The following is a 27,959-nucleotide window of genomic DNA, read 5'->3' on the forward strand; positions in this document are numbered from 1 at the left end:
CTTGTGCCATTTACGCCATCCGCTCAAAAGGCGAGGCCGATATTACTGCATTTGATATACATTTTATGCAACTTACTTTTGGAGTATACTCAGTTACCATAGAAAATCCTGCACAGTATCATGGGATTCCAAAAGAGATGCTCAGTTTGGATTTACGGCATCAGATGCATCATATTTAACAATATGTTTTCATTGTAGTTACAATTTGCAGCAGTCTACAAGTGTGAGGTACTGCTAATATTTATAACTAACTAAAAACCTAAATGAGTTAATACATTATACTTGGAAGGCTAAGAAAAGCAATTAACTTTATTATTATTATTAGTAGTAGTAGTAGTAGTAGTGGTGGTTGTAGTAGCTTGTGACAGCCTTGTAATAAATGTAAAATATCTTAAATCTACAGTAATAATGAAATAGCAATGACAGACAAAAACAAACTGAAAATAACTGATAACCAAATAATTTATTAACTTGTCACTATCAGTGACAGGCTGTTCAGTTGGTACCTGGGCCTTCACCTCTTCGTACCATTTCTATTATGTCGCAGTTATAGCAACAATCAATTGTATACAAAAAGGCAATGTAACAGCACACAACTTTGTCACATATGTCATCTGGAGTTGTTCAGAATCAATATTTATCTAATAAGATGACAAAAATGGAAAACACTTCAACGAAATTCATCATGCAGACCAGATATGCTAATTATTAAATGCATTAGCCACTCTGTGCAGATCGGTACGACCAGTTGACCTAGTCGAACTTTCTGATATGGGTAGCCACCCAGGGCGGGATTGTCTGGGGGGGTTTTGGGGTTGCACTGGACTGATAACTTAAAGTGAAATGATTTTTTTTTATTTTTTTTTTATGATGAAACATATTCCTAAACATTATGTTAACAAAAACTTAATAATTATAACAAACTAACAAATTACATAATTTTATTCATTTTTATTTATATTTTTTTTTTACAGACGCACCAAGGGGTAGCTGTGGGTTTCCACGTTGTTCTTGATTTAGCATACGCGTTATGTAACAGAAGCAATAGTTTTTTTGTTTTTTTTTTTGCACTAGACCCAAGACAACAAACGTATTGGATCATGTTAAAAAGACAACATTGAGAAAGATTGCCCTTTTAACACACTGCCCTTCCGTCCTTCTGTGCTGACAGTGTGCATCTTGTTATGGGCGCAGCAGCGTTCAGCCCCTGCAAATGTTTGGCAAAGGACCCGCTCGGGGCAACTATCTGTCACTCCTCACTTACCGGGGTCCTCGCTATGCCCCGCGACCCCGTTTGCCTCGCCACGCTCCAAACATGACACTGCAGCAGATTTGTCACATGCTGAAGCTGATGAAACAGCTCAGGAAAAGAGAGTCTTCTGCTGCTGCCAGGTTAGGAACACTACAAGTCAGTAAAACCTATTTTTAATGGTAAATATAATGTTACAGTGATTACATTTTAAACCCATCTATGATACATAACAATACGTATGTAACAGAATGAAGAGGTACCATAACTTAATTACGGTATGTGATGAGCAGCTCAAATGATGAACCCAGAATCTTGTCTTGAGCTTGCGGTGATGGCCCTGTTAAGTGGTCATTTTGGTGTCTCTAAGAATCCGCGCGCCAAGTTTACACAATAAGAACTGCAATATGACAATTTACGAGCCGATGTTCTGCAAAAGCAACTCACGGCTTGATTTGGAGTAAGGTAGTGGACGGACTCAGTTATGCTGCTCATCCCACAAATGCGTGTTCCTTACAAGTGGGGCAAAAATAAACATAAAAATCATACAAATCACCATAAAGTGCGCAACTGCACATACTTGCTTATCGTTATTTGATCCAGGTGTGTCTCAATACTGGAGTATAAGACATAATGATACAATTTGTGGTATTGCATCATTATTATGTCCCAGCCACGCCGAAAACTAGTCAGTGGCAGCTAAGCATTACGGATAGTGCCCCATCGGCGCTCATTTTCTTTTTTTCCATATTCACTCAATAATTAATACATAGTAATGATTTTATTCAGGTACCACTTTTCCACTTTGTATCAAACTTGATCTAACTATTGGAATGAGTGGAACACACGCTGAGTTGAAGTCACATAGGACTAGATGTATGATGACCTTTCTTTAAATGTAATAACCAGCCTGTTTGTGTTGGCTCCGGCTGCCTCAGACTGGACTGTGATCACACCTACAGTATATGTGCTTCTTTTTGTTGAGGCCAAGGGAGTGTGCAGTGAATAATTGAATAGTATCGTGTCACCACAACATACATTCAATCACGCTTGCTCCTCTCATTTCTTAGCCTCTGTGTCTGGTTTCTCTTTCTTTACAGGAAACAGGCGTGTGCAGCCCCGACAAGTCGGAGAGGAAATGTGTTCCGAGCTGTATCAGACACAAGCGCAATGTAAAACATGCCAGCTGAACCACGAGCCCTAGTTGACCACATTTACCGTCCGCCGAAACCTTTTTTCAACCCTATGCACCCCAAATTAAAACTGATTTAACACAGTGGCTGTGCCTAGTTCTTTCCTCTCCCCACTTTTCTTTCTTTCTTTCTTTTTTAACAAATGTTCGTGCACAGACACAGCATGGTTAAACTGTTCCAAACCAAGACTAAGTGCCGCCAATTTGACATTAACTTAAAGTACCAAGCATACCAGTGATGTGGTCCCTTTTGTAATCACTTTGTTTTGTTTGCAAACCATGATCAGATCAGATGCACACGTTCTAAACATAAATGGATCTGCTGGTTTTTGGAATCATTTGCTACCATTTTGCATGCAGTGCTGAATGTGCTAAGTGTGCGTGAAATAAAGAACATTGATTGACATTAACCTACACCGTCAGTCTCACAGTTTCTCCTGTTTATGTATAAAATTCACAATAGTATAATCAATCACAATGTAGCCTGAATTGATATTTCACATACATACAGTATCACTGTATGGAAATTCCATTCATATGTTACACACATACAAACACCCCCCAAAAAAAATTTTTTTTTTACATTTTTACATAAAGAAAAATAGCACAGTATTGTATAATCAAAATTTATCCATCCATCCATTTTCTACCGCTTATCCGAGGTCGGGTTGCGGGGGCAGTAGCTTTAGCAGGGACACCCAGACCCCTCTACGCCTCGGCTGCGCCTTGAAATTCTGTCCATAAAAGTTATGAACAGAATCGGTGACAAAGGGCAGCGTTGGCGGAGTCCAACCCTCACCGGAAACAAGTCCAACTTACTGCCAGCAATGCGGACCAAGCTATGACACCGGTCATACAAGGACCGAACAGCCCGTATCAGGGGGTTCGGTACCCCATACTCCCGAACCACCCTCCACAGGACTCCCTGAGGGACACGGTCGAATGCCTTCTCCAAGTCCACAAAACACATTTAGACTGGTTAGGCGAACTCCCATGCACCCTCGAGGACCCTGCCGAGGGTGTAGAGCTGGTCCACTGTTCCACGGCCAGGACGAAAACCACACTGCTCCGCCTGGATCTGAGATTCGACTTCCCGACGGACCTTCCTCTCCAGCACCCCTGAATAGACCTTACCAGGGAGGCTGGGGAGTGTGATCCCCCTGTAGTTGGAACACACCCTCCGGTCCCCCTTCTTAAAAAGGGGGACCACCACCCCAGTCTGCCAATCCAGAGGGACTGTCCCCGATGTCCACGCGATGTTGCAGAGGTGTGTCAACCAGGACAGCCCCGCAACATCCAGAGCCTTTAGGAACTCCGGGCGAATCTTATCCACCCCCGGGGCCCCCCCACCGAGGAGCTTTTTAACTACCTCTGTGACCTCAAACCCAGAGATAGAAGAGCCCGCCTCAGAGAACACACACTCTGCTTCCTCATGGGAAGGCATGTCGGTGGAATTGAGGAGGTCTTCGAAGTATTCTCCCCACCGACTCACAACGTCCCGAGTCGAGGTCAGCACCGCCCCATCCCCACTATATGTTGGTGGTGCACTGCTTTCCTTTCCTGAGACGCTGGATGGTGGACCAGAATTTCCTCGAAGCCGTCCGGAAGTCTTTCTCCATGGCCTCACCGACCACCAAAGCTGCATTCCGCTTGGCCATCCGGTACCCATCAGCTGCCTCAGAGTACCATAGGCCAAAAAGGCCTGATAGGACTCCTTCTTCAGCTTGACGGCATCCCTCACCGTTGGTGTCCACCAACGGGTTCGGGGATTGCCGCCACGACAGGCACCGACCACCTTACGGCCACAGCTCCGGTCGACCTCAGCAATGGAGGCGCGGAACATGGTCCACTCGGACTCGATGTCCCCCGCTTCCCCCGGAACATGAGCAAAGTTCTGTCTGAGGTGGGAGTTGAAACAACTTCTGACAGGGGATTCTGCCAGACGTTCCCAGCAGACCCTCACAATACGTTTGGGCCTGCCACGTCAGACCGGCATCTTCTCCCACCATCGGAGCAAACTCACCACCAGGTGGTGATCAGTTGACAGCTCCGCCCCTCTCTTCACCCCAAGAGTCCAACTATATTTAGTCGGAACTTCTCGACCTCACACACCAGCTCGGGCTCCTTCCCTGCCGGTCGGCCCCTTCGGCAATTTAGAGTCTCCAATTAATGCATGTTTTTTGGGATCTGGGAGGAAACCGGAGTGCCCGGAGAAAACCCACGCAGGCACGGGGAGAACATGCAAACTCCACACAGGCGGGGACGGGGATTGAACCCCGCACCTCAGAACTGTGAGGCTGACGCTCTAACCAGTCGTCCACCGTGCCGCCAATTGTCAAAACATTTTTTTTTATTATTTGTACTGGCATTACCAGATAACTAGCAACCCTTAACTGCTCAGTGACTGTTTTTGTCCATGTCTTTATGTCTCAGAAGTGTTCTCTGTCAATTGACAGTTGTCTGTTGTCGTACTAGAGCTGCTCCAACTACCGGAGACAAATTCCTTGTGTGTTTTTGGACATAGTTGGCAAATAAAGATGAGTCTGATTCTGACAGTGGGTAGGGAAAGTATTCACACCCCCTTAAATTTTTCAGTCTCTGTTATATTGCAGCCATTTGCTAAAATCATTTAAGTTCATTTTTTCTACATTAATGTACACACAGCACCCCATATTGACAGAAAAAAAATTGAATTGTTGAAATCTTTGCATATTTATTAAAAAAGAAAAACTGAAATATCACACAGCCATAAGTATTCAGACCCTTTGCTCAGTATTAAGTTGAAGCACCCTTTTGAGCTAATACAGCCATGAGTCTTTTTGGGAATGATGCAACAAGTTTTTCACACTTGGATTTGGGGATCATCTGCCATTCCTTGGATGTCAGCTTGGATGGTGAACGTTGGTGGGCAGCCATTTTCAGGTCTTTCCAGAGATGCTCAATTGGGTTTAAGTCGGGGCTCTGCCTGGGCCATTCAAAAACAGTCAGTTGTTCTGAAGCCACTCCTTCGGTATTTTAGCTGTGTGCTTAGGGTCATTGTCTTTTTTGAAGGTGAACCTTCGGCCCAGTTTGAGGTTCTGCGCACTCTGGAGAAGGTTTTCATCCAGGACATCCCTGTACTTAGCCACATTCATCTTTCCTTCAATTGCAACCAGTCTCCCTGTCCCTGCAGCTGAAAAACACACCCACAGCATGATGCTGCCACCACCATGCTTCACTGTTGGGACTGTATTGGACAGGTGATGAGCAGTGCCTGGTTTTCTCCACACATGCCACTTAGAATTAAGGTCAACAATTTCTATCTTGGTCTCATCAGACCAGAGAATCTTATTTCTCATCATCTTGGAGTCCTTCAGGTGTTTTTTAGCTAACTCCATGCAGGCTTTCATGCGTCTTGCACTGAGGAGAGGCTTCCGTCGGGCCACTCTGCCATAAAGCCCCGACTGGTGGAGGGCTGCAGTGATTGTTGACTTTCTAGAACTTTCGCCCATCTCCTGAATGCATCTCTGGAGCTCAGCCATAGTGATCTTTGGGTTCTTCTTTACCTCTCTCGCCAAGGCTCTTCTCCCCCAATTTCTCAGTTTGGCTGGACGGCCAGCTCTAGGAAGGGTTCTGGTCATCCCAAACATCTTCCATTTCAGGATTATGGAGGCTATGAAGTTTTGGGACTGTCGCTGGGCAACACAGACTTACAACTCCCTCCAAAGATTTTCTATGGGGTTGAAATCTGGAGACTGGCTAGGCAGCTCTAGGACCTTGAAATGCTTCTTACGAAGCCACTCCTTCGTTGCCCGGGCGGTGTGTTTGGGATCATTGTCATGCTGAAAAACCCAGCCACATTTCATCTTCAATGCCCTTGCTATTGCTAGGTTTTCACTTAAAATCTCATGATACATGGCACCATTCATTCTTTCCTTTACACAGATCAGTCGTCCTGGCCCCTTTGCGGAAAAACAGCCCTGAAGCATGATGTTTCCACCCCCATGCTTCACAGTAGGTATGGTGTTCTTTGAATCCAACTCAGCATTCTTTCTACTCCAAAGACAACAAGTTGAGTTTTTACTAAAAAGTTATATTTTGTTTCATCTGACCATATGACATTCTCCCAGTCCTCTTTTGAATCATCCAAACGCTCTCTAGCAAACTTCAGACGGGCCTGGACATGTACTGGCTTAAGCAGGGGGACACATCTGGCACTGCAGGATTTGAGTCCCTGGCGGCGTAGTGTGATGGTAGCCTTTGTTACTTTGGTCCCAGCTCTCTGCAGGTCATTCACTAGGTCCCCCCCCGTGTGGTTCTTGTGATCATTTTGACCCCACTGGGTGAGATCTTACGTGGAGCCCCAGATCGAGGGAGATTTGTTGATTTCTTCACACCAAGCTGCTTCCCTATTGCAGATTCAGTCTTCCCAGCCTGGTGCAAGTCTACAATTTTGTTTCTGGTATCCTTTGACAGCTCTTTGGTCTTGGCCATAGTGGAGTTTGGAGCGTGACTGTTATACTGTCGTGGAGCGTGTCTTTTATACTGATAACGAGTTCAAACAGGTGCCATTAATACAGGTAACAAGTGGAGGACAGAGGAGCCTCTTAAAGAAGTTACAGGTCTGTGAGAGCCAGAAATCTTGCTTGTTTGTAGGTGACCAAGTACTTATTTTCCACCATAAATTCTTTAAAAATTAGACGCGATTTGTTTTTGTTTTTTTCTCATTTTGTCTCTCATAGGTGAGGTATACCAAGAATGAAAATTACAGGCCAAAATACTTTTTTGCCCCACTGTACATACAGGTACTGTATAATGTGTATCTGCATGCTTAGCTCTCAGTTGTTTACTGTACTGTATATTCAAGGTTATTGCAACGCTTTCAGATTTTTGTAAGTTTTGAAATGCTATTTGTTTTGAAACTATAGTTTGTGATATATTTACAGTTTAAACATTTATAGGCATTATAATCACTTTTAGGGAAGTGTAAATGATTTGTAGAAAAATAGCTATTCGCAGTTGGGTTAGGTCTCTGTCTCCCGTAAACAGCAAGGTTCCATGGTAGTCCATTGGACGAGATGGGATGGGGGAGCAGTTGAAATTATGATAAATGAAGCATTTCAATATGTCTCTTACCACATGAATTAAGACAAAAACAATATTTGCTTTAAATTGAAAGAAAACTATTAATCAGTTTTTATGAGGTGTTTGGAGGCTCCGGGAAATCTCACGGCCCCAGGCCATTGCCTGTGTTTGCCTAATGGTAAATCCTCCACCATATATCCCTTTCCCCAACCTTTTATCTTTCCGCTATCAATTTATATATTTTTTCCACATTTTCAGTCCTTGTCTCAATACTTCCAAAATGTACCAGAAATATACAACAGCTCTTGAATTTCAACAACGGCTGAGAAGAATCAGCGTCTTCAAAGACCAGATTGCTGCATGGTTTAGGTTACGCTGAAGCCATGTCTCCCATAATGTACCTGAACGTTTACCAGGCTACCTCATCGTTTTTTTTGCGGCCCACTATAGCAAATACCGTTATTTCCCGTGTATAATGTGCAACCATGTACAATACAGCCCCCCCAAAGTTGACTCAAAATTCTGGAAAACCCTTCTACCTATGTACAATGCATTTTTACTATGCATGATTTTGATTCTACCCATATGATCAAAACAAAGTTTTATCTGTATTTTGTTAAGTTTTTTTCAAATAATTATTATGAAGTTAAGCACATTATTTAAACACGCAATTCTTTTTTACCTGTTCTTATTTTGAAATTCACAGCCCTACTTTTACTTAGTAAATGAGAGAACACACAGTTTTGCTTATGTTTGATTACCCAGGCAGAATTTGTAAGATGGGTACAATTCTTTCAAGAAAACATGAAGGACGAGGCAAAACACATTTAATGTTAATGGGATTCAAATTAAACTGTCACGCATTTCAGAAAAGCATTATCATTAAACAAAACATAACCATGAAGAAATTCATGAAGGTTGTTGTTCAGTCATCAGTCGTATTGAAAAAAAATATTTTTCACAAATTCTGCCAGGGTATGTAAACTTATGAGGACAACGGTACATATATGCAGTCATAAGTACGTTGGCTACACCTTTTTTATAACCTCTAGGTGGCGGTGGCATATTGGAATTAAAGTATACCGCTTTTTCATAACCTCTAGATGGCAGCATTTATAAAATGTGAGGGTTTTTTTCATTTCCACCTATACCTATGTATATGCGCACTATTGACGACATTTTTTTGGGAGGGAAAATGCGCATTATACACGAGAAATTACGGTAAACTGTCTACAGTTAAAGTTTCTTAGTAAATTGATTTTTGTATTTATTTAGTCAGAAAATCTGTTTTAGTTTTTAGAGCTATAACAAGCATTTTTTCCCCACCTAATTTCTTAATATAAATTAAACAATAGCTGTATACTCAAATACTGTATCTGGTTATCACTATTTTCCATGACTTGATTTCAAATTCAATTTAATGTTAGAAAAAATATAGCTTTTACCAATGAAATTTAGGGGCAATTGTAAATAAATATATTTACTCTGACATTTTCACCGTAAGGAAACTATGTATAAACGTATGGTTTACCCCAGAGAACAGAACACATACAGTTGGTGCAGGCCTTTGTTGAATTCATATTGACTCAGTTTATGTAAGGTCATTCCGGGCTTCTACGCAATTTCTTTCACATTTCAGACAGGTTGTTTTTCTTCTTTCAAGACATGACCATGACAAACAAACAAAAAATACTCAGACAGGCAAAGTTCATCTAAATAAAAATTATTTATTTTTCATTAATATTATCATCATTCTAGCTAGAGAGAGTCCACCATGCCACTTTCAGAACTGGAGTAGTGCTAAGACATTTGTCTGTCAGGGTAAAAGATGGCAAGGAGCGCGGACAGACAGATGGGTGCATGGATGAACGAGTCTGGGGGGGTGGGTGGGTGGGGGTGTTGTCTTGTACAGGGTCACACTCCTGTCCATCTTCCATGCTGATGCAAACAAAGAGGTGGGATGATATAAAGGAAGGATGGAGGCATGGGGAGGGAATTTTTCTTTAAAAGTAGTTTGTCCTTGTAACATGAGATTGAGATGGGAGGGGTCAGGGAGTGAGCAGCTTCAAGCTCATTGGTCAGGCTGCTGGACAGGACACCGGAACAGGCCAATCACAGACTGATACAGAGGAGTAGGGTGTATGTATACCTGCTTGCGTGTGCGTGTGTGCGCGTGTGTGTGTGTGTGTCTGTATGGACATATCTGTGAGTTTGTAACTGGTCAGAGTTACTTTGATCCATTGTCACTGTACACTTATCAAAGTTACTGTCACAACCGCGGACAATGTTGAGGTAACAAACATCCTTCTTCTTTCTACTTTCTGCAGAGAAAGAGGAGAAAAAAATGGGGTCGGACTATTAGACAACAATTGAATTATGATTTTATTTGTCTGCAAAGGTTCCTTTTAAAAAGAAGAACCAGTCTACATGTTTTCTTGTTACACACAAGACATTTACATAAAGCTGTAGTTTAGTTCAGCTCGCTAAGGTACGGTATAGGAAGATGGTCCTGATGTGGCTAGGGATTCTATTAGGGTTTTTGGCAAGACGGCATGGAAATAATGTGAAATCATAGCATCGGGAATAGAAGACGAATCCCACACAGGTGTTTTCATGTTTATATGGACGATTTACCAAGCCTGCTGAATGGGTGTGGAGCAGTTTGTATGGTTGGTATCAGTATCAGCAGCCCCTTAATGCAGTGGTCCACAACCACCGGTCTGCGGACCAGTACCAGGCCGTGAGGCATTTGTTTACTGGGCCGCAGAGAAAGAATGACCAATTTATATCACTTATGTTGTATTGCAATTCACATGTCAATGTGTTTTGTTTTGAAAACTGACCGGATCTTCTCCGCCGCAACAGCTGCGCGTCTCAATTGACACGTCAAGACTGCGCAGAACGCTTCAGTTTCCGGTCCCAGCCGGCTCGAACGCTTCTGTTTCCGGTCCGAGCGGGCTGGCTATTGGCGGCAGAGCTCAAAGAACGAAATCATTTCATAAACTAATTCAGCTCATTACGTTTGCTGAAAAGATTTGTTCTTTTGAACGAAACAACACTATATCAGAAGTGCTACTTCAAATACGGGTTTATCGCAACAGTTAACAAGTCCGCTCTGATACAGATACAGTCGTAGGTTTCTGCTCGACACAGGCAGAACTACTTTTACGGAGTTCAAAGTCCACTCTCATTGAGGATCTACGGAACTGCAGTCTGGTCTGGCTGCCTACAACAATTCTACGTGTGTGTGTGTTATATATGTGTATATATATGTGTGTGTGTATGTGTACATATATGTATGTATGTATATATATATATATATATATGTATATATATTAATTAATTAATGAATATTAAGTCCATTGGGTTAGCTCCACAAATATTGACTTTTAGTTCATAGGTTTGATATTGATAATGGTTTTAAGAACCCCCGAGTCAAATGTTCATTTTAGTCTATGCTGCGGGCTGCTAAGAAAATGGATGTTCATAATTTGGCCACCCTTTATTTAAACCATGCAAACTTTTTTTGGCCCAGCCCCCTAAAAGAACCGGAATCGAGAATCGTTTGGAACCGGAATCAAAATGAGGAATCGGGAAACAGGAATCACTCAAATTCAAACGATGCCCAACCCTACCGAGGACAACCTGTTAACAGTGAGCGTTACCAAAGAAGTTAGTGTGAATGTTGCAATTCCAACTGTTTAACCATGACTGGGCATCATCTTACATTTAAAAGAACAGCACGGAAAGTCTTTCGCAATGGAAATGACATTGGCTGTTTACTCTTCTTATTGTTGACCTGAAAGGACATCATGTACTATTGTGGCACCAAATCATTCTTTAAGTGCTTATAATTTTCCAATAAGTCTCTAATGGCTCCTTTCCAGATTTTCTTATATATTACGGGTAGATGCATACCTGTGTTTCATCGCGCCGTGGTGTTCCCACTAGAAACCATGTTGTCAGAGTTTGACAGAGACTGCTCCTTTACAACGGGGTCTGTCGGAAGGGACAGCTGTTAGTACTGACAAATTATTAAATAATGAGCACAAGCTAATACAAATTATTCAAGGGCACTTCCAGGTGCTAACGCAGGTCCCTAGGTTTAATCACTTCAATGTTGGAATGTGTGTGTGTCTGTACTAACAGAAGTAAGGATGCTCCATGGCCTCTGTGGCAGTCAGTCTCTGTTGGTGGTCGTAGCGAAGCAGCTTGTCCAGAAGGTCCAAAGCCTCGGGACTCACAAGATGCTGGTTCTCGGTCTGCACAAACTGCTCCCAGCGCTTCCTGCTCTGTCTGAGATCATACGCAGTGACAAAAGAATTTGCAGCGCATTGCAGTTTTTGTAGTAGTACCACAACATTGATGAAACTACTTGGTACATGTGTAATTTAATGCCAACTTTATTATACCCTCTATACTCATGTAATCCCACAGTAGTATAACAATTAGTAAGTAACACACGTTTGCTTATGTAAGGGGTCTCCAGAGCTGCATGAGACTCAACTCTCTGCTTTGGAAAATGAATAATAAGAAGTAATTTATTTGTTATGTTAGTTTGTTAGTCTCTTAAAACATACTGGTAACTCCATATTTGAAGATTATGGTAATCTTGTGAAGTTAGGATAAAACATGGTAATCGTTAAACTGCACCATTAAAATGGGGCTTGTGGAGACTTGATTATGTTAATGTCTCACCTTATTTCATTTTGGACACCGCAAACAGCGACAGAACACACTGACTATACATGCAAAACAACCCCATGTTTCCAAAAAGCCATCATATCTGTTTCTATGACAATCCTTGGACGAGCAACTACAAAGTAAAAGAGAACATTCTGCATTGCTATTTTTTTTTATGTATTTTTTTGTATGTCCGCTTGTTTTAAGCAAGTTTTAATTGGGCTACGGTATATATTTTAAACACAAGCACATTCAGGGTTTTCCTAATAGGTAAGGCAACTAACTTCATGACCACAATTATGTCACATTTCAAAGCTGTAAGAGCTTGTGTTGGGTTGTGTTTGGATGTCTTAACTCCCATACGGCCAAGCTTCATTTTTGTGTTTTTTTTTTTTTTTTTATATTTGGGTTGTATATGTTTAACAATATGTATCAAGTCACCAACTTTTGCAGAGAAATATTTTTACCTAAGAAACAATTTCATACACAAGGATGAGAAAAGACATTAAAGAAGACATTAGGCAAATTGTTTTCTTCTTACTGGGGGGGTCGTAACAGAAAACAATTGAGAAGCAGTGACTTAACCTAACATGCATGTTTGTGGAATGTAGGAGGAAAACCTGAGTACCTGGAGAAAAGACACCCATGCATGGGGAGAACATGCAAAATCTAAACAGAAAGTTCGCACGCAGATTCAAACACAGAACCTGTGAAGGTGAGGCATTTGTGCTACCCACATGCTGAGTGAGAACTTGGACTGTACTGAATAGTGATGGCGAGATAAAGCTCCATGAGGCATCGTAACACTTGAGTCAATTGGTTCGAGTAATGGTTCATTTCTTGATGCTTCATGTGCACACGAAACCACCTGCTGGTCATATGTATAATCACAGGCCGCTGTATCTTAACCACATACTGGAATGTGTGATGCATTCCATTTTGGCATCTGTTTTGGCTCTCGTCAATGACAATGTATTACAAAATCTTTGACCCAAAAAAATTTACATACAGTGTATAATAAATTATTTTTGAATGTATTTCGTGCGCGTAAAATGTTTCAAGTATGGAGTATCATAGGATATGTCCGATTGTGTGTGTATATATATATATATATATATATATATATATATATATATATATATATATATATATATAGTTTTTTTTGTCACTTTAAGCAGACAGAGGACTGTGAAAGTGCTTGTGGAACCAGGAAGAAGCCACTGCATTTGCTTGTGTAACTTGGGCAATGGTGTGTATACAACGGGAGAATGTGTTATTTTTTTTATTCAGAAATAACTGTTTCTCACCAGTTTTGTTGTTTTAAGTGATTCATTAAAGAGCAGGATTATACAAATCCATTACCCGACACACGCTTCGAAGACTCTGCACATCTCGTAACATCACTAGTACTTACTGTCCAAGCAGATCTTTAAAGCGTGGATCAAGTTCGATGTGGTATTTACGCAGGTAGCCGAATAGCTCATCTGTCCCCAGAACCTTGGCAATTCGCACCAGCTGCAAAACGCATCAGTGTTCAAAATTAAGCAAACAACTGATACAATCACTGAAACCCCACGGTGACAATGTTACCTGGTCGTAGTTGTCCTGCCCGTGGAAGAAGGGCTCTTTCTGGAAGATCATACTGGCAAGCATACAGCCCAAGCTCCACATATCTAGACTATAATCATACATCTGAAAGACAAAAATCACCAAACAACACTGTCAATGATGAGGACGGACAGGGAAATTATCCACGTTGTGGCCTCATTTAACAAATTTAGATTCCTGAAGCACAACCTCCATAGTCAAAAACCCTGAACATCATACAACTTGGGAATACAGTGGAAACTCAATCAAACGGACTAATAGGGGCGGGGGGTCGTCCGTTATAGCCGATTGTGCAGTACATTGAAGGATTTTTTTTTTTTGTGGCCATATGCACCCATATTACTGTAGTCCAAAATTAAGGTTTTGTACTTTTTTTGTGGCTGATAACGCCCAGTACAGTACAAAATTATTGTGAATAAATATAGAAAATGTTTGAATAGTTTCAAAATGTATCCAAACTTACCGCTCGTCATAGGTGAGTCGCTTTCACGAGCCGTGAAGAATAAGTGCTTCCTATTTCCAACGCGATTGCCATAGATGAATGACTTAGCAAAATAAATAAATAAAATTTTTAAAAATTAATTATTCAAACTGTGACTGGATAGCAAAAATAGCATGTTCCAGACTCCAGACACTTGAGTATCGTATTCCTCTTTGAGCTAACATTGCAGGCAGCCATGTGAGATCTCTCTGTGGCGCAGAGCCCTATGCTAGATATGCTACTATAATATGAACTCCCGCCATCATGGAAGCCATGTGAAAATGTTGCCACATTCAACAAGGCCACCACATAGGCATGGCAGTTAGTTGTATGTAGTCATATTGGCTATCTATGACCCGGAAACGTGTCTCTCAGTCTCTGCCCATATTGAATGATAGCGCGAGTAAACAACAGCAGCCAATTCTGGAACTAACAGACTTTGTCAATGGCAGTTTAAGTGACAAATGGAAGATATTTTTGGACACATCATTTGATCTCGACAGTCCGTTTTATCTTAAATATATTACCCGTTATATAGGGGTCTGTTTTATCGAGGTTCCACTGTATATATTTTTTTTTTACCAACTCAAACGTTTTTTTTACCAACTCAACTCAAATATATATACAGTATGTATATATATATATATATATATATATATATATATATATATAAATAAAGGAGTCCAACCTTGTCAGATGTCATGCGAGATGTGAGCAAATCATATCAGATTTCAGCTATGTTATGCTTTATGTGATGCCACTATAGAACATACAATTGATGGCAAAGACGAAAAGTGGAATGATAACCACAAACCACAGATGGAATGTCAAAATTGTTAAGAATCTTGCTGCAGAGTGCAAAATGAGCAACATAATAAATTATATATCAATTATTCACACAAATTAATTTTACAAAGCTAGTGCTAATGTAAATAAACTTACTATATGCTAGACAACATTTACAATTCCTGCAATATCTATACACCGCTTTGTCTTTGTGTCACCACTGTGCTTGCAAAGTTGCCAAGTACTAAAGTTTAGCACTTTATCAAGTACATTCACTCAAAAAAAGTCACTACGTCATTTTGCAACTTTATGTAATAAGAAATATAAAAAATAGATCATTCATTTCTTTTTAAGTGAGCGCAGTCACAAATTCAGCAGGGGCTCAAATAATTATTCCCCCCACTGTATCTCTGTCTGAAAGCATCTCGAAGAACGCCACTGCTGGGACGTGGATGTGTGATGCGTGTGTTACCTGGTAATCCACCAGGAGCTCGGGGCCTTTGAAGTATCGGGACGCCACTCTGACATTGTACTCCTGGGAAGGGTGGTAGAACTCTGCTAAACCCCAGTCTATAAGGCGTAGCTATGGAAACAAACCATTCGTTAAAAGCCTACATTCACACAAAACTGAAAAATCCGGAAAGTATTCTACTGTGGTCAGTTAGCTTTCATATTAGGAATGTAACCAAGCCCCATGAGAGGCAAGTCCTTACTTTACTTCATGGGATTTATCAACAATGTCACTTCGGGGATGCATTCATGTCTGTTTGTTGCCCCCTGCTGGACAAGTTGCAAAGTGTACATTTGGGAGCCCAAAATGGTTATTCATCTCACGAGGAGCATTTTGACTAAACAATGAGAATATAATATTTTTTTTTTATAAACACTTGATAAACATGCTCCATGTCTTGATGACACAACACCACTCCACATAATGATAATGGCTGATAGCCTTGAGTCATTGTATTAGCAGTGGGAATTTGATGAAGGGAATCAGTTACAACATAATTTTGTTACGTATTAAAACAATCTTTAAATACCTCATATAACACAATGAGGGATGTTTGGATTAAGCCTTTAGGAATAACCGCGCATATAGCCAGTGTTTCTTTGCCCTCTTCTTCCCGTAAATCACTTGACTTGATTTGCGAGATTTCGTCAGCTTTGTCAGATCTTTTATTCTGATGACCTGCACCACGCACTTTAATGCTGGGTAAAAAGTGTAGTCGTGGTCACCAATAGAAAGTGGTGGAACCGAAATTACATCTGCTGTTATTTTAATGCTCGCCCTCCTACACTATTCACATCACCACCAACAGTAGAGAGAATATTCTCCACAGTGAGTCAAAACGGATGAAGACTGACAAAAACTGCAATAGAACAAGGGGGGGAAACAAAAAAAGGGTTTTAGTCATGTTGGTGTAGCATTTTTTACATTGCTTTTGGCTTTTACTATGGCATGCACTTGATATACGAAAATAAAGTTTCATAATTTGCTCATTGCTTGACTGGCGACCATCTTAGCGTGTACTCTACATCTCACCCAAAGTCAGCTGGGAAAGTCTCCAGATAATGCGCAACCCAAATGAGGATAAGCAGTAAAGGAAATGAAAATAAAGTCATGCTTGCACCATCAGGCATTAAAGAATCCACTGGGGGGAAAACCTGCCCCTTCAGTATATCCAGTCAGTCAGCCAACCTCATTTTTGGGCACATGATATTGTTGAACCTAGACCACACACAGGCCTATGTATGGCAAGCATAAGGCATGACAGGCACATAACTTTATCCAGCTCTCGTCTTGTGCTGATATGCCGATCAGCCTGAATTATGGTCAATTGGACTCATCAGACCATATGACCATTGCCCATCAATGCTTCACTGAGGGATTTTCTTAAGGCAACAACTGCCTAATCTAGAGTTGTTTTGCATTGTGTGAAATGATATAAAGCAGTGAGTAGTAATGTAGATCATTTAAGCATTTATTCCGTTAATAACAATCATTCAAGATTTTTATTCCAACCATGTTCTTTTCCAGAATACAGTCCTAATTTCCCTTGCAGGATTTATTCAGTACAGTACTAATAAAGTATGTCTGTCTTTACCATTACTCAGTGGGGTTGGGCATCATTTGAATTTGAGCGATCCCATTCCCGATTCCGGGTCCTCATTTCGATTCCGGTTCCAAACGATCTTCAATTCCGATTCTTTTAGGGGGCTGGGTCAAAAAGGTTTCCATGGTTTAAATAAAGGGTGTCCAAATTATGAACATCCATTTTCTTAGCAGCCCGCAGTATAGACTAAAATGAACATTTGACTCGGCGTTCTTTATAACCAGTATCAATATCAAACATATGAACGAAAAGGCAGTGTGTGTGGAACTAACCCAATGCAGTTAATTTTCATTAATTAATGTTTCAGCTAAAAGTTAAATAGAGCATTCTTAGAATAGTTATTTGCAACTGTTTTATCACGTCAAATGGTTTATATGTGAACATTTTAACTTCACTTCCTGTTTTAAGTTCCAGCCTTTTATTTTGAAGGGTATGCACTGGAACTCAGTATTTTGGCACAAAAGGTAGCTTCACGAAAGTAAAACTATACGGCAAGAAAAACAGTAATGAATGGAACCAAGTGCTATAAAACGTTGATTCCTTTACCTACCCACAGATCAGGCACAAGGTTAGTGTTTGTGATACTGTGAGACTACGTTTATGTGAATTTTGTCCCAATTCATAGTGATGTAAAGTTGCTAGTTTGACCTTGGTGAAGTTTTATCTCAACGTTAAGCTTGTAATACGACTCATTTCTTTCCAGTATGGTAAAATAATTTACATTTTATTTTTTTGTCTGTCATCAGCTCTTACGTTGGTTTGAGGGCTAAAATAAACGCGAAAAGCCACCAAAAGCCAAGAGTCCACTCCTCCGTTTAACTTGTTAGCTACCTCAATGTTGGCATAGACGTATTTTATTGTTTCACACTCACCCAAATTATTTCACTGAAGGTCCGCGCGGTGTAGGCTGAGGCTCGGAACAGGAGGCAACCCGTCAGATTTCTACACATCGTGAAACCATCCTTTGCAGGATATAATTTGATTCCAAGTGTTGCACTGAGGCGACTGGTCATTTATTTTAACAAAGTTAAGACGCTTTTGTTCGCCGCCACCGTTGGGCACAAGCACGTCCTTGTGCGCGATCTTCGTTGGTTTTCCACACTTTTTTCTTCGGTGTCGGCGTACTGTAGACGTCAAAACTGGGAACCGAAATTTTTAAATTTGAACAATTCTGGGAGAACCGGAATGTTAATCCCTGTTCCAATTGGTTCTCGACTCTCGATACCCAACCCTATTACTAAGCAACGATTAATTACACTTTATATAATCCTGTGTGCGTGTGTATTCATCACGTCAGGTCCACAAAAATTGGGACATTGACACAACTTTTATCTTTTTGCTGCTAAACAAAACCACAGCGGCGTGGAAATGAAACAAACAAGATGTGCTTTAACTGCAGACTTAACTTTAATTTGAGGGTATTTACATTCAAATCAGAGAAAGGAGTAGAAATTACAACAGTTTGTACAAATATATGTGCCTCCCACTTTTTAAGGGACCAAAAGTAATGGGAAATATGAACAATAATAAATCAAACTTTCACTTTTTAATACTGGATTGCAAATCCTTTGCAGTCAATTCCTGGCTGAAGTCTGGAATGCATAGACGTCACCAGACACTGGATTTCATCCCTGGTTATGCTCTGCCAGGTCTCTACTGCAACTGTCTTAAGGTCCACCTTGTTGTTGCTTGGGGCATTTTCCCTTCAGTTTTGTCTTCAGCAAGTGAAATGCATGCTCATTCCAATTCAAGTCAGGTGACCGACTTAGTCATTACATAATATTCCACTTCTTTGCCGTAAAAAATTATTTAGTTGCTTTCGCAGTGTGCTTTGGGTCATTGTCCATCTGCACTATGAAGCGCCACCCTATGAGATCTGGTGCATTTGGCTGAATATAAGCAGATATTATTGCACAAAACACTTGAGGATTCCTCCTGATGGTTTTGTCAGCAGTCGTATCATCAATAAAAAATAAATAAATACAGCCAACCTACATACATACATACATACATACATACATACATATGACACATGGATCAATGTGATGTTACCAAAGCCTTCAGCTTTACGAAGGGGGTCACCAGAGCATAAAAAGCAGCTCAATCACATTCACCACAGGGGAAATCTGGCACGTAATTCCAGGGTTGTGGAGTCAGGACACCGTTGAAACAACCACCCAAAGATACCCAGGGAATTGACTTAATGCACTGTGCCTACGGTGTAGGCTTTTTTAGAAGGAAGGCCTTTTGGCGACACGTTCACGGTTTTGGGCTTAAAACGGGCTCAGTAGCCCCGAAGCCAGGGAAGAACTGTACGGAGTCAGTGTTACAGACATAGGCCTGTTGCCTCGCCACATGAGTAGGCAACTAAGTTTGGGGCGTAATAAGTGCCATGAATTCTGACCCAATCATGGCTACCGTAATAAATCAGTGTTGGTACTGGTACTGTTAACAAAGGAGGATCAGCAAAAAAACAGCACTAAGTGTGAGGAAAGCTGTGCGAGATGGGTAGGCTAATTTCAAAGGTGACGTCCTTAAAAAGTGTCTAAAGACATCCTAGATCCACAGAAGAATATGGAGATGGCCAAAGCTGTGAAGGCAACATGCGGGGGATATGACAGTGAGCCAGGCTGCTTCATTATTCCAATACTAGCCAATAAAACTGGGCACACCCTGGTTAAAGCAAGCAAACTATTAAAAGCTCAAGATTTAATTGCGGACAATGAAGTGGTTAAGTTGAGGTTGTAGCCATCATTGTTGGGGTGACTTTGTTTGATGGAATCGATGGAGCTGGGACAGCAGGCAAGCCGCTCCCATCAGCAACACCACACAAAAAGGAAAATATTGTGGAGCCACAGAAAATTGCAGGCAGAGAAAATAGCCAGTCCATCATCAGCTCTTGAATTGTGCCAATGAAGCGAGACTGCGAGAAGCGTTTACAGGCCATACTTAAGGTTCCTTAAGACCCGGAATTGGAAAAGTGTTAAAATTCTGTTTTCAACCACATTACGGTCAGGAAAAGGAAAATGCGATCTAATGTAAAATCTACTTTGAAACAACGTCAATGAAAGCTTTATTCTATGCAGGTTCAGTGAGTACTACTCCTATTTTAGTACCAGTGTGTGCCCTTCATCGTCTCTGGGAAGAGAAGTCTGGTAAAGTATCCCAGGATCAGGCCTTTGTGATGACCACGGCCAACAATGATACACCGCGACAAAGCAGCATTAAAATGTGGTCCCCCTGGCATGGAGTGAATGTGTGTGTGCGTGCGCGCGCACGTGCGTGTAATTAATAGGACAAGACACTGCCTACCTTTCTCAACTGGTGGTCGATCATCACATTGTGGGGCTTGACGTCACGATGCATGATTCCCATGCTGTGACAGTAGTCCAGGGCCTGACACATGGAACATTAATGAACATGAATGAATTAATGTAAATATTATTTTAAAAAAATAAATAAAATCAAATAAAAATCTTACCTTCAGTAGTTCATACATATAAAAACGGATATCATAGTCAGTCAACTTCTGGTACAACTCCTGCGGAGGGGGAACAAATCTGTACTTTGAAAATATTTCAACATTGGGCAACAGTACAATAGACAACCATTTTTACCTTGAAGTCTGTGTTATTGATGCATTCAAAGACGAGTGCTGGAGTTCTGGACTGTGATGACACGAGAAGCACAGATGGACAAAGACAAAGTATTTAGTGCAGAAATATCATACATTGTATTAAGAGAACAGACCTTGGTGGTTTAACTCCAAACAACCCTACAGAGATTGACAGGAAAAACGGCATATGAAAGAAACCAATAGATGCCCATCATGAACTAGGAATTTCTTCTCTGGAACGTCCAGATATCACATATTTTTAAGGTCAAATGAAGAAATCTGATCTGAATTTGTTTCAGTTTGAAGTTGAAGGCATTGCTGTAATAAATTCCTCCACATTTCTGTAAAACACAAAGCAAATTTGTATTGTAGACTGATTACCTCAAGTAGCTTTGCAGTGATGGGAACATTGCACCAATAGTGGCATTGAGTGCGACGTTACAGAACAGATGCACAATAAGTGCCAAACCACCAACTGACAATTTAAGCACCACAGTGGAACCTTGTGTCTCGTATTAGGACTGCAAATAAATATTACCACTTTGGCAAAGGCATTCCGGGATTTAACAATTTTGCCCGAACAAAGATGATAATGCTCCATTTTGATCGACACTGTCAAAGGGGTATAAACAATATCTTTATGACTGTGGTTGCAGTTTGCAGGGATGTGTAGTGTAATGTAATGCTTACAGTAGGATACTTATAGCTGTTTCTAATATTTTGACTCATCCAACTCAATGAGTTGACCAAATTTAAAGGTGCCGTATGTTGCCAAACCAATTGTTTCTAGTATTTGGGATCTAATATAGTCTCTATTGTGCCTCAGTAAAAACGTGAAATATGAATTAAAATTGTCCACGCATTCCAGAGTTCCAGATTTTTTTTTTTTTGCCGAGAGGCCTGAAATCTGCCCATTTGAATTTTTCGGGCTTATCAACGTCACTAGCGAAGATCTCCGCTCCCGAGCCAGCGCTGTCAACATAACAAACACGTATGCTTTCACAAGTGGGGCTTCTACACAGAGGCAGCCAATCAGAGGAAAGAGGGTGGTCTCAGCCAAAAATGGACAAAGTGGATACACAACTGGTCAAACAGAAGTAGCTGTTAGAGGGGCCTTTTCTTGACACTCGTATGACAAAACCAAGGTGTTGTTTTTTTTTTTTTTTTTAATAAAATTGACACTTTTATATTGAATCCATGTTAGAGAGTCACTCAATGGAGGTCTAAATAGCCAAAATATGTGACCTTTAAGGTAGGGCATTAAAATCTGGCAAACATATGCTAACCTTGCAGCCAGGGTAGACTAGTCTCATATACAGTATGAGAAATGATAACACGTTTCAGTCTTATAAGTACTGTAATCTCAAATGCCAAAACAGACCAATGGGCTACCAGAGCCACCAGCTATCGAAAAGATTAATACAGCAAACTCGCAAGCCATAGCAGCAGTTGTATTAAAATTCGTCTACATTTTGTCATTGAAAGAAGCTTTTACTGGATGGGAGGGGAAAGGCAGAGATGATTTGTCCAATCACCAAGATAACATGGTTTAAAATCCCCAATTAATCCACACGATTGCGCTCAATGTTTACACTCTATGGATATGATGACATTTGATACACTTTCATCAGCTAACGTACCACAGGATCTTTAACTGTATCCACCAGACGGATGATGTTGGTCCCACCTCGCAGGTTCTCCAGGATCTTGATCTCACGCTTGATCTTCTTTTTCTTAACAGGCTGCGATGTGATGTGAGATGGGGAGAGAGAAAAAAAATGACATCACAAAGTTCTCCCACGTCACTTTTGACTCCTGATGCTGAATCTGCTGATTCAGCTCGCCTGCCTCTGGTCTGCATGCTTCAGCATTATTCTGTCAGTTTTAGCACAGAGACAACTATTGCAGCAACAATGCAGTTTACATTTAGGAAGTATAAATTGAATGGTGTAAACAAGCATGCTGCTTCTTTTACAACCATTTAAATACTGACATTTTCACATTTATCCTGCTATATCTCAACAATCACACTTCATAGTAAGACTGGGCAATAAATCTTATTTTATTAATTGTAGTATATATATATATTTTTTAATTGCTGGCATCGGTACTTCAAAGTGCCTCCACTCCTTTGGCCTAAATATGGCTGGGAACAGAGTGGAGCTACTTTGCAAAAGCATGGTCAACGTGGCCAATTTAGCCACTTTGTCATAATTTTGTATCACCTTTCCAACCCATCCATCCATCCATTTTCTGAGCCGCTTCTCCTCACTAGGGTCGTGGGCGTGCTGGAGCCTATCCCAGCTGTCATCGGGCAGGAGGCGGGGTACACCCTGAACTGGTGTACCAGCCAATCGCAGGGCACATACAAACAAACAACCATTCACACTCACAGTCACACCTACGGGCTATTTAGAGTCTCCAATTAATGCATGTTTTTGGGATGTGGGAGGAAACCGGAGTGCCCGGAGAAAACCCACACAGGCACGGGGAGAACATGCAAACTCCACACAGGCGGGGCCGGGGATTGAGCCAGAGTCCTCAGAACTGTGAGGCTGACGCTCTAACCAGTCGTCCACCGTGCCGCCACCTTTCCAACCCCTCTAGCAAATATTTTTTCAAAAATGACCGGAATCATTTTCACATTGCATTTTGTATGACAAGAAAGGTCGAAGGCAATCGCAGAGTCAATAACACTGAATATGACGAAAGACGCGGTGCCCATTTATACATTGCGGGAGTAATAATTTATTGACGTCAGAAACTTTTTTTAATGCGCTTCCATGGTGGAAATATTTTGCAAAGGTTGCCTGCCTCACTTGTACAACTCGACATGACAAAAAAACGTGAAAGCGCTCAAGTGGGTACGGCGTTGCTCTTTATCAGCTACGCCAGTCGACCAGCCCAGCCATAAAAGTTCAGACAGTTTGATAGCTCATTTTATCACAAATTCGTGAACATCAAAAATGTGAATTTAGTAGGGATCGTGTTTACATCCCCTTCAGACAGAAGGGACATGTTTCCAAATGGAAAAACTTAATTTCACATGCTCTGTAAAAGAAGAAAAATATATATATATATTTGTCTATGCAAGTTAATGCATGGGGGGGGGGGGGGGACATTTAAAACTTGTTTGGAGAAATAAAGCAAATCGCAGAATAGGGGGAAAAAAGCTTTTCTTTGCTATTTCTATGAGTGATGAGGGAAAATCGATTCAAATCGGTAATCCAATTTTTGCGAAAGAAAAAAAGAAACTGATATTTTTAGGGCCATATTGACTTTTTCAAGGTTGTAAAATTCAGGGATCGCACAAACCTTCAGAGTTCATACTGCATGTCATTCAGTCTCCCCAGGATTAATTTTGCACACGTTTTGCTTTGTCTTTTTGTGACAATTATTCCGAAAGGACACACGTTAGAAACGGGGCCACCAACCTTTTGTAACTGAGAGCTACTTTTCTGGGTCTGGATTAATGCTGACCTGTTTGATACACACTTCTGAAATAATACATTTGCTCAAATTACCTTTAATAATATTTTATTACTCTGTTTTTATTAATTAATTCTAATCAATTATGTGAAGACACTGATCATGTTAATGATCTCTCACGAAAAATTTGGAAAGTGATAAATATCAATATGAAACACTGTATTTCGATACATCTCTGCCAGTGTCACTGGGGCCTACGTTGTGCCTGACGTTGGTGACCCCTGACTAAGAAAGCAGTTGAACGTAAGAAGAAGAGAATAATATACAGATGCTGCGTTCAGGAAGCAGACTGACAGATTCACACATTGCCCCAATACTTGTGCGCAGCTTCATCACGTACGTCATCATCAAAGTTAAAGAGAGGGGGCTGTGCTTTGCTCATTAGGTTGAGACCTGCTCACCTTCAGAATCTTGACCACCACCTTCTCATTGTTGGTGATGTTTATGGCCTCGAAGACTTCACTATACTTCCCTCTGCCCAGTTTACGCACCAGCTGGTAGTCCTCCTGGTTGCTATGGGGACAGACAGAGAATCTGTGCAAGTGTGTGTATGCAAAAGAAGAGTGAAAAACATATCTTCAGCTCTGTCGATAAATCTGTCCATTATGTTTCTGTACTGCTTGTCCTCATTTGGGTCACGGGCCAGCTAAAGCCTATCTCAACTGACTTGTTAAATGCTATTAAAGGTTTTTTTTTTTTTTTACTCAATATAATCTCACAAGCAGTGCCGCTTTACTTGAAGTGAGGTTGCAGGGGACAATGCCTTGCCTAAGAGCGCCTTGACAGTAGCCAGAGAGCAGACTGGCATCTCTACAACAACTAGTTGCCATTTCTACATTGTCCACAGCGAGACTCGAAACTGTGACTATATTTGCAAAAAAAAAAATGTACTTCAAAGGATATATCTGGCAAGGACGGTGAGATACTGCACTTACTATCTCGGTGTCATCACACCCTCGCAGCTACGAGTGTAATAATAGACACTCATCCACACTTTGCCAAAAAAAAAAAAAAAAAAGGCAGCCATTATGTGCAGTTTTCAGGCATCACATGCAAGCTATTAAAGCAAACCGCAGTTAAGAAGAAATGTCCTCACTTCCAGTTGGGCACGTGGGCCTCGTAGTCCCAGTAATCCCGGCTCTTCAGTGTGTTGACATCAGCGTACACGCGGGACTTGCTACCGGCCACCGGACCCGGCATGGCGAGACCCGTGGCTCGCGGTCACGCAGAATCTGGAGTGAGTTCCGGTTTCAGACCAAATTGGAAGTATGAGATTTCCACTCCTATGTGGGTGCGCGCTGGATAAATAGGCCCGCTAGCTTCCTTCTGCACCAAGAGAAGGGAAAAAGGGGAACGGCTGGAGAGGACTTCAAATGCCGGCCGTGCCGCTCTCCTTCATCGGATTGTCACAAGCAACGGCCCCGATGGGGCTGAGAATGAAAGTCGAGGTTCCGGAGAGGAGCGACGAGGCATCGGGGTGATGAGGTAGAAAAGGAAGCGGCTTCGAAAGTGCTGTTTTCAACACAGCTTTGTTAAAAGTGACGGGCTACTCTCGAACTGCGGGCCCTGACTATAAAACGTTAGGGGAGTAAAGCGATCCGTTTCCTGTGCTAAATGGAGGGCAGTAAGCCCTCTGTCGTCCGGTGTTCGCTGTCAACCAAGTGTCGGTACCGATGTTGTTAGCTAACGTTAGCAAGCGATGCTACTTGAGCGCGGAGATGTCGCCCAGACGAGGAGCGCTCGCCGCCGTGCACCACCCGCAGCAGATCACGCGTCATGGGCGGCCGGCTGCGCGGGGAATTGGCGCCTCGAGAGTCCCCCCGGGACGAGACGGCGACCGAGGAACCGTGGGTGTCTTCTGCGGCCACAGTCCTCCCCGGTCGAGAGCACACAGGAAAGGGGAGCGGATTGCGAGTAAAGAGACGTGAGAGCCACCCGGAAGTGAAAGCCGCTGACTGCCGGGGTGAAGACGAGGACCGCACTGGCCGGCTCAGCTACTGTGACACAGCGACCCCTTGTGACGAGGAGCGTAAATCTCCCAGAATGAGTTCTGGAAAACAGTGTAGCCCCGCATACTCGCGGTTCGACACCCGCGGATTCACCTATCCGTTGATTTGAAAACAAACAAAAAACCACTTTTTTTTCCTTCGTTTTTCTTTTTTCTCCGCCTATTGAAGAATATTGGGTTGGTTTTTTTCAATGCAATTATAATGGGCGTTTATCTGTCAATTATCAATTATCTGCAGATTTTCACTGTTCGCAGTCCAGTCCCTATACCCTGCGAATAGCGGAGGTTCACGATACAGTGGTGTGCTGCCTTAATTTACGAGTTTCGATCGTAACTCAATTTACATGCAAATCAAATCAATGTTCCCCAATAAAATGAACTGAAATGCAATTAAGCAAAGCAAAGCAAATTTATTTATATCGAGCATTTCATACAGAAGGTAACTCAATGTGCTTTACATTATTAAAAGCATTTAAAAATAAAACAAACAAAAAAAAAAAGTACAGCCTAAAAAACAACCCCAGCCTAACACATTTTTATGTGTTTTTAATGAAGTAAAAGAGCACAGTATTGTCCATCCATTTTCTTCCGCTCATCCAAGGTCAGGTCGCGGGGGCAGTAGCTCCAGCAGGGATGCTCAGACTTCCCTCTCCCCAGACACTTGCTCCAGCTCTTCCGGGGTGGTCCCAAGGCGTTCCAAGGCCAGCTGGGAGACATAGTCTCTCCAAAGTGTCCTGGGTTGTCCCTGGGGTCTTCTCCCGGTGGGACGTGCCCGGAACAACTCACCAGGGAGGCGTCCGGGAGGCATCCGAATCAGATGCCCCAGCCACCTCATCTGGCTCCTCTCGATGTGGAGGAGCAGCGACTCTACTCTGAGATGCTCCCGGATGACGAGCTTCTCACCCTATCTCTAAGGGAGAGCCAAGACAGCCTGCGGAGAAAACTCATTTCGGCTGCTTGTATTAGGGATCTTGTTTTTTCGGTCACGACCCACAGCTCGTCACCATAGGTGAGGTTAAGCTTAGCTCCTTCTTCACCACAACGTACCGATACAAAGTTCACATCACTGCAGACACTGCACCGATCCGCCTGTGGATCTTCCGTTCCATTCCCCAAGATACTTAAACTCCTCTACTTGGGGCAGGATCTCATTCCCCGACCTGGAGAGGACACACCACCCTTTTCCGACTGAGGACCATGGTCTCAGATTTGGAGGTGCTGATTTTCATCCCAGCCGCTTCACACTCTGCTGCGAACCGCTCCAGTGAGAGTTGGAGATCACGGCTTGATAAAGCCAACAGAACCACATCATCTGCAAAAAGCAGAGATGCAATACTGAGGCCACCAAACCGGACCCCGTCTACCCCTCGGCTGCGCCTATAAATCCTGTCCATAAAAGTAATGAACAGAATCGGTGACAAAGGGCAGCCTTGGCGGAGTCCAACCCTCACCGGAAACGAGTCCGACTTACTGCCCGCACTGTGGACCAAACTCTGACATTGGTCGTACAGGAACCGAACAGCCCGTATCAGGGGATTCGGTACCCAAATACTCCCGAAGCACCTCCCCGATGGACACGGTCGAACGCCTTCTCCAAGTCTATAAAACACATGTAGACTGGTTGGGCAAACTCCCATGCACCCTCGAGGACCCTGCCGAGGGTGTAGAG

The 27,959-nt window shown here is 42.1% G+C and overlaps 1 protein-coding gene across 2 annotated transcripts; it reads right to left on the bottom strand.

Moving 5' to 3' along the window:
- Positions 1-9,212: 9,212 nt before the first annotated feature.
- csnk2a2b (casein kinase 2, alpha prime polypeptide b) lies at positions 9,213-26,244 on the bottom strand. 2 transcript variants are annotated; one of them, XM_061773196.1, is made up of 12 exons: positions 25,379-26,244; positions 24,684-24,795; positions 22,434-22,535; positions 20,795-20,845; positions 20,659-20,718; positions 20,490-20,573; positions 15,536-15,646; positions 13,779-13,880; positions 13,603-13,703; positions 11,653-11,801; positions 11,424-11,504; positions 9,213-9,826 (listed from the first exon to the last, which is right to left on the bottom strand). In XM_061773196.1, exons 1-11 carry the CDS (start codon positions 25,480-25,482, stop codon positions 11,431-11,433), a joined length of 1,050 nt encoding a protein of 349 aa, XP_061629180.1. In that variant the 5' UTR covers positions 25,483-26,244; the 3' UTR covers positions 9,213-9,826; positions 11,424-11,430. The 2 variants fall into 2 exon arrangements, with proteins under 2 accessions (XP_061629180.1, XP_061629179.1); XM_061773195.1 differs by having other exon boundaries at positions 24,684-24,816.
- Positions 26,245-27,959: the final 1,715 nt, after the last annotated feature.

This window comes from Phyllopteryx taeniolatus, chromosome 5 (assembly GCF_024500385.1).
Source record: "Phyllopteryx taeniolatus isolate TA_2022b chromosome 5, UOR_Ptae_1.2, whole genome shotgun sequence".
NCBI lineage: Eukaryota > Metazoa > Chordata > Actinopteri > Syngnathiformes > Syngnathidae > Phyllopteryx > Phyllopteryx taeniolatus.

Coding starts and splice junctions, on each gene's coding strand:
- csnk2a2b (XM_061773195.1), bottom strand. CDS start 25,482: ATGCCGGGTCCGGTGGCCGGTAGCAAGTCCCGCGTGTACGCTGATGTC. Junction 13,881..15,535: donor AGCTCCTGGTGGATTACCAG/GTAACACACGCA, acceptor TTTGTCTTTCAG/ATGTATGATTATAGTCTAGA. Junction 11,505..11,652: donor CATGGAGCATCCTTACTTCT/GTTAGTACAGAC, acceptor CCCTTCCGACAG/ACCCCGTTGTAAAGGAGCAG.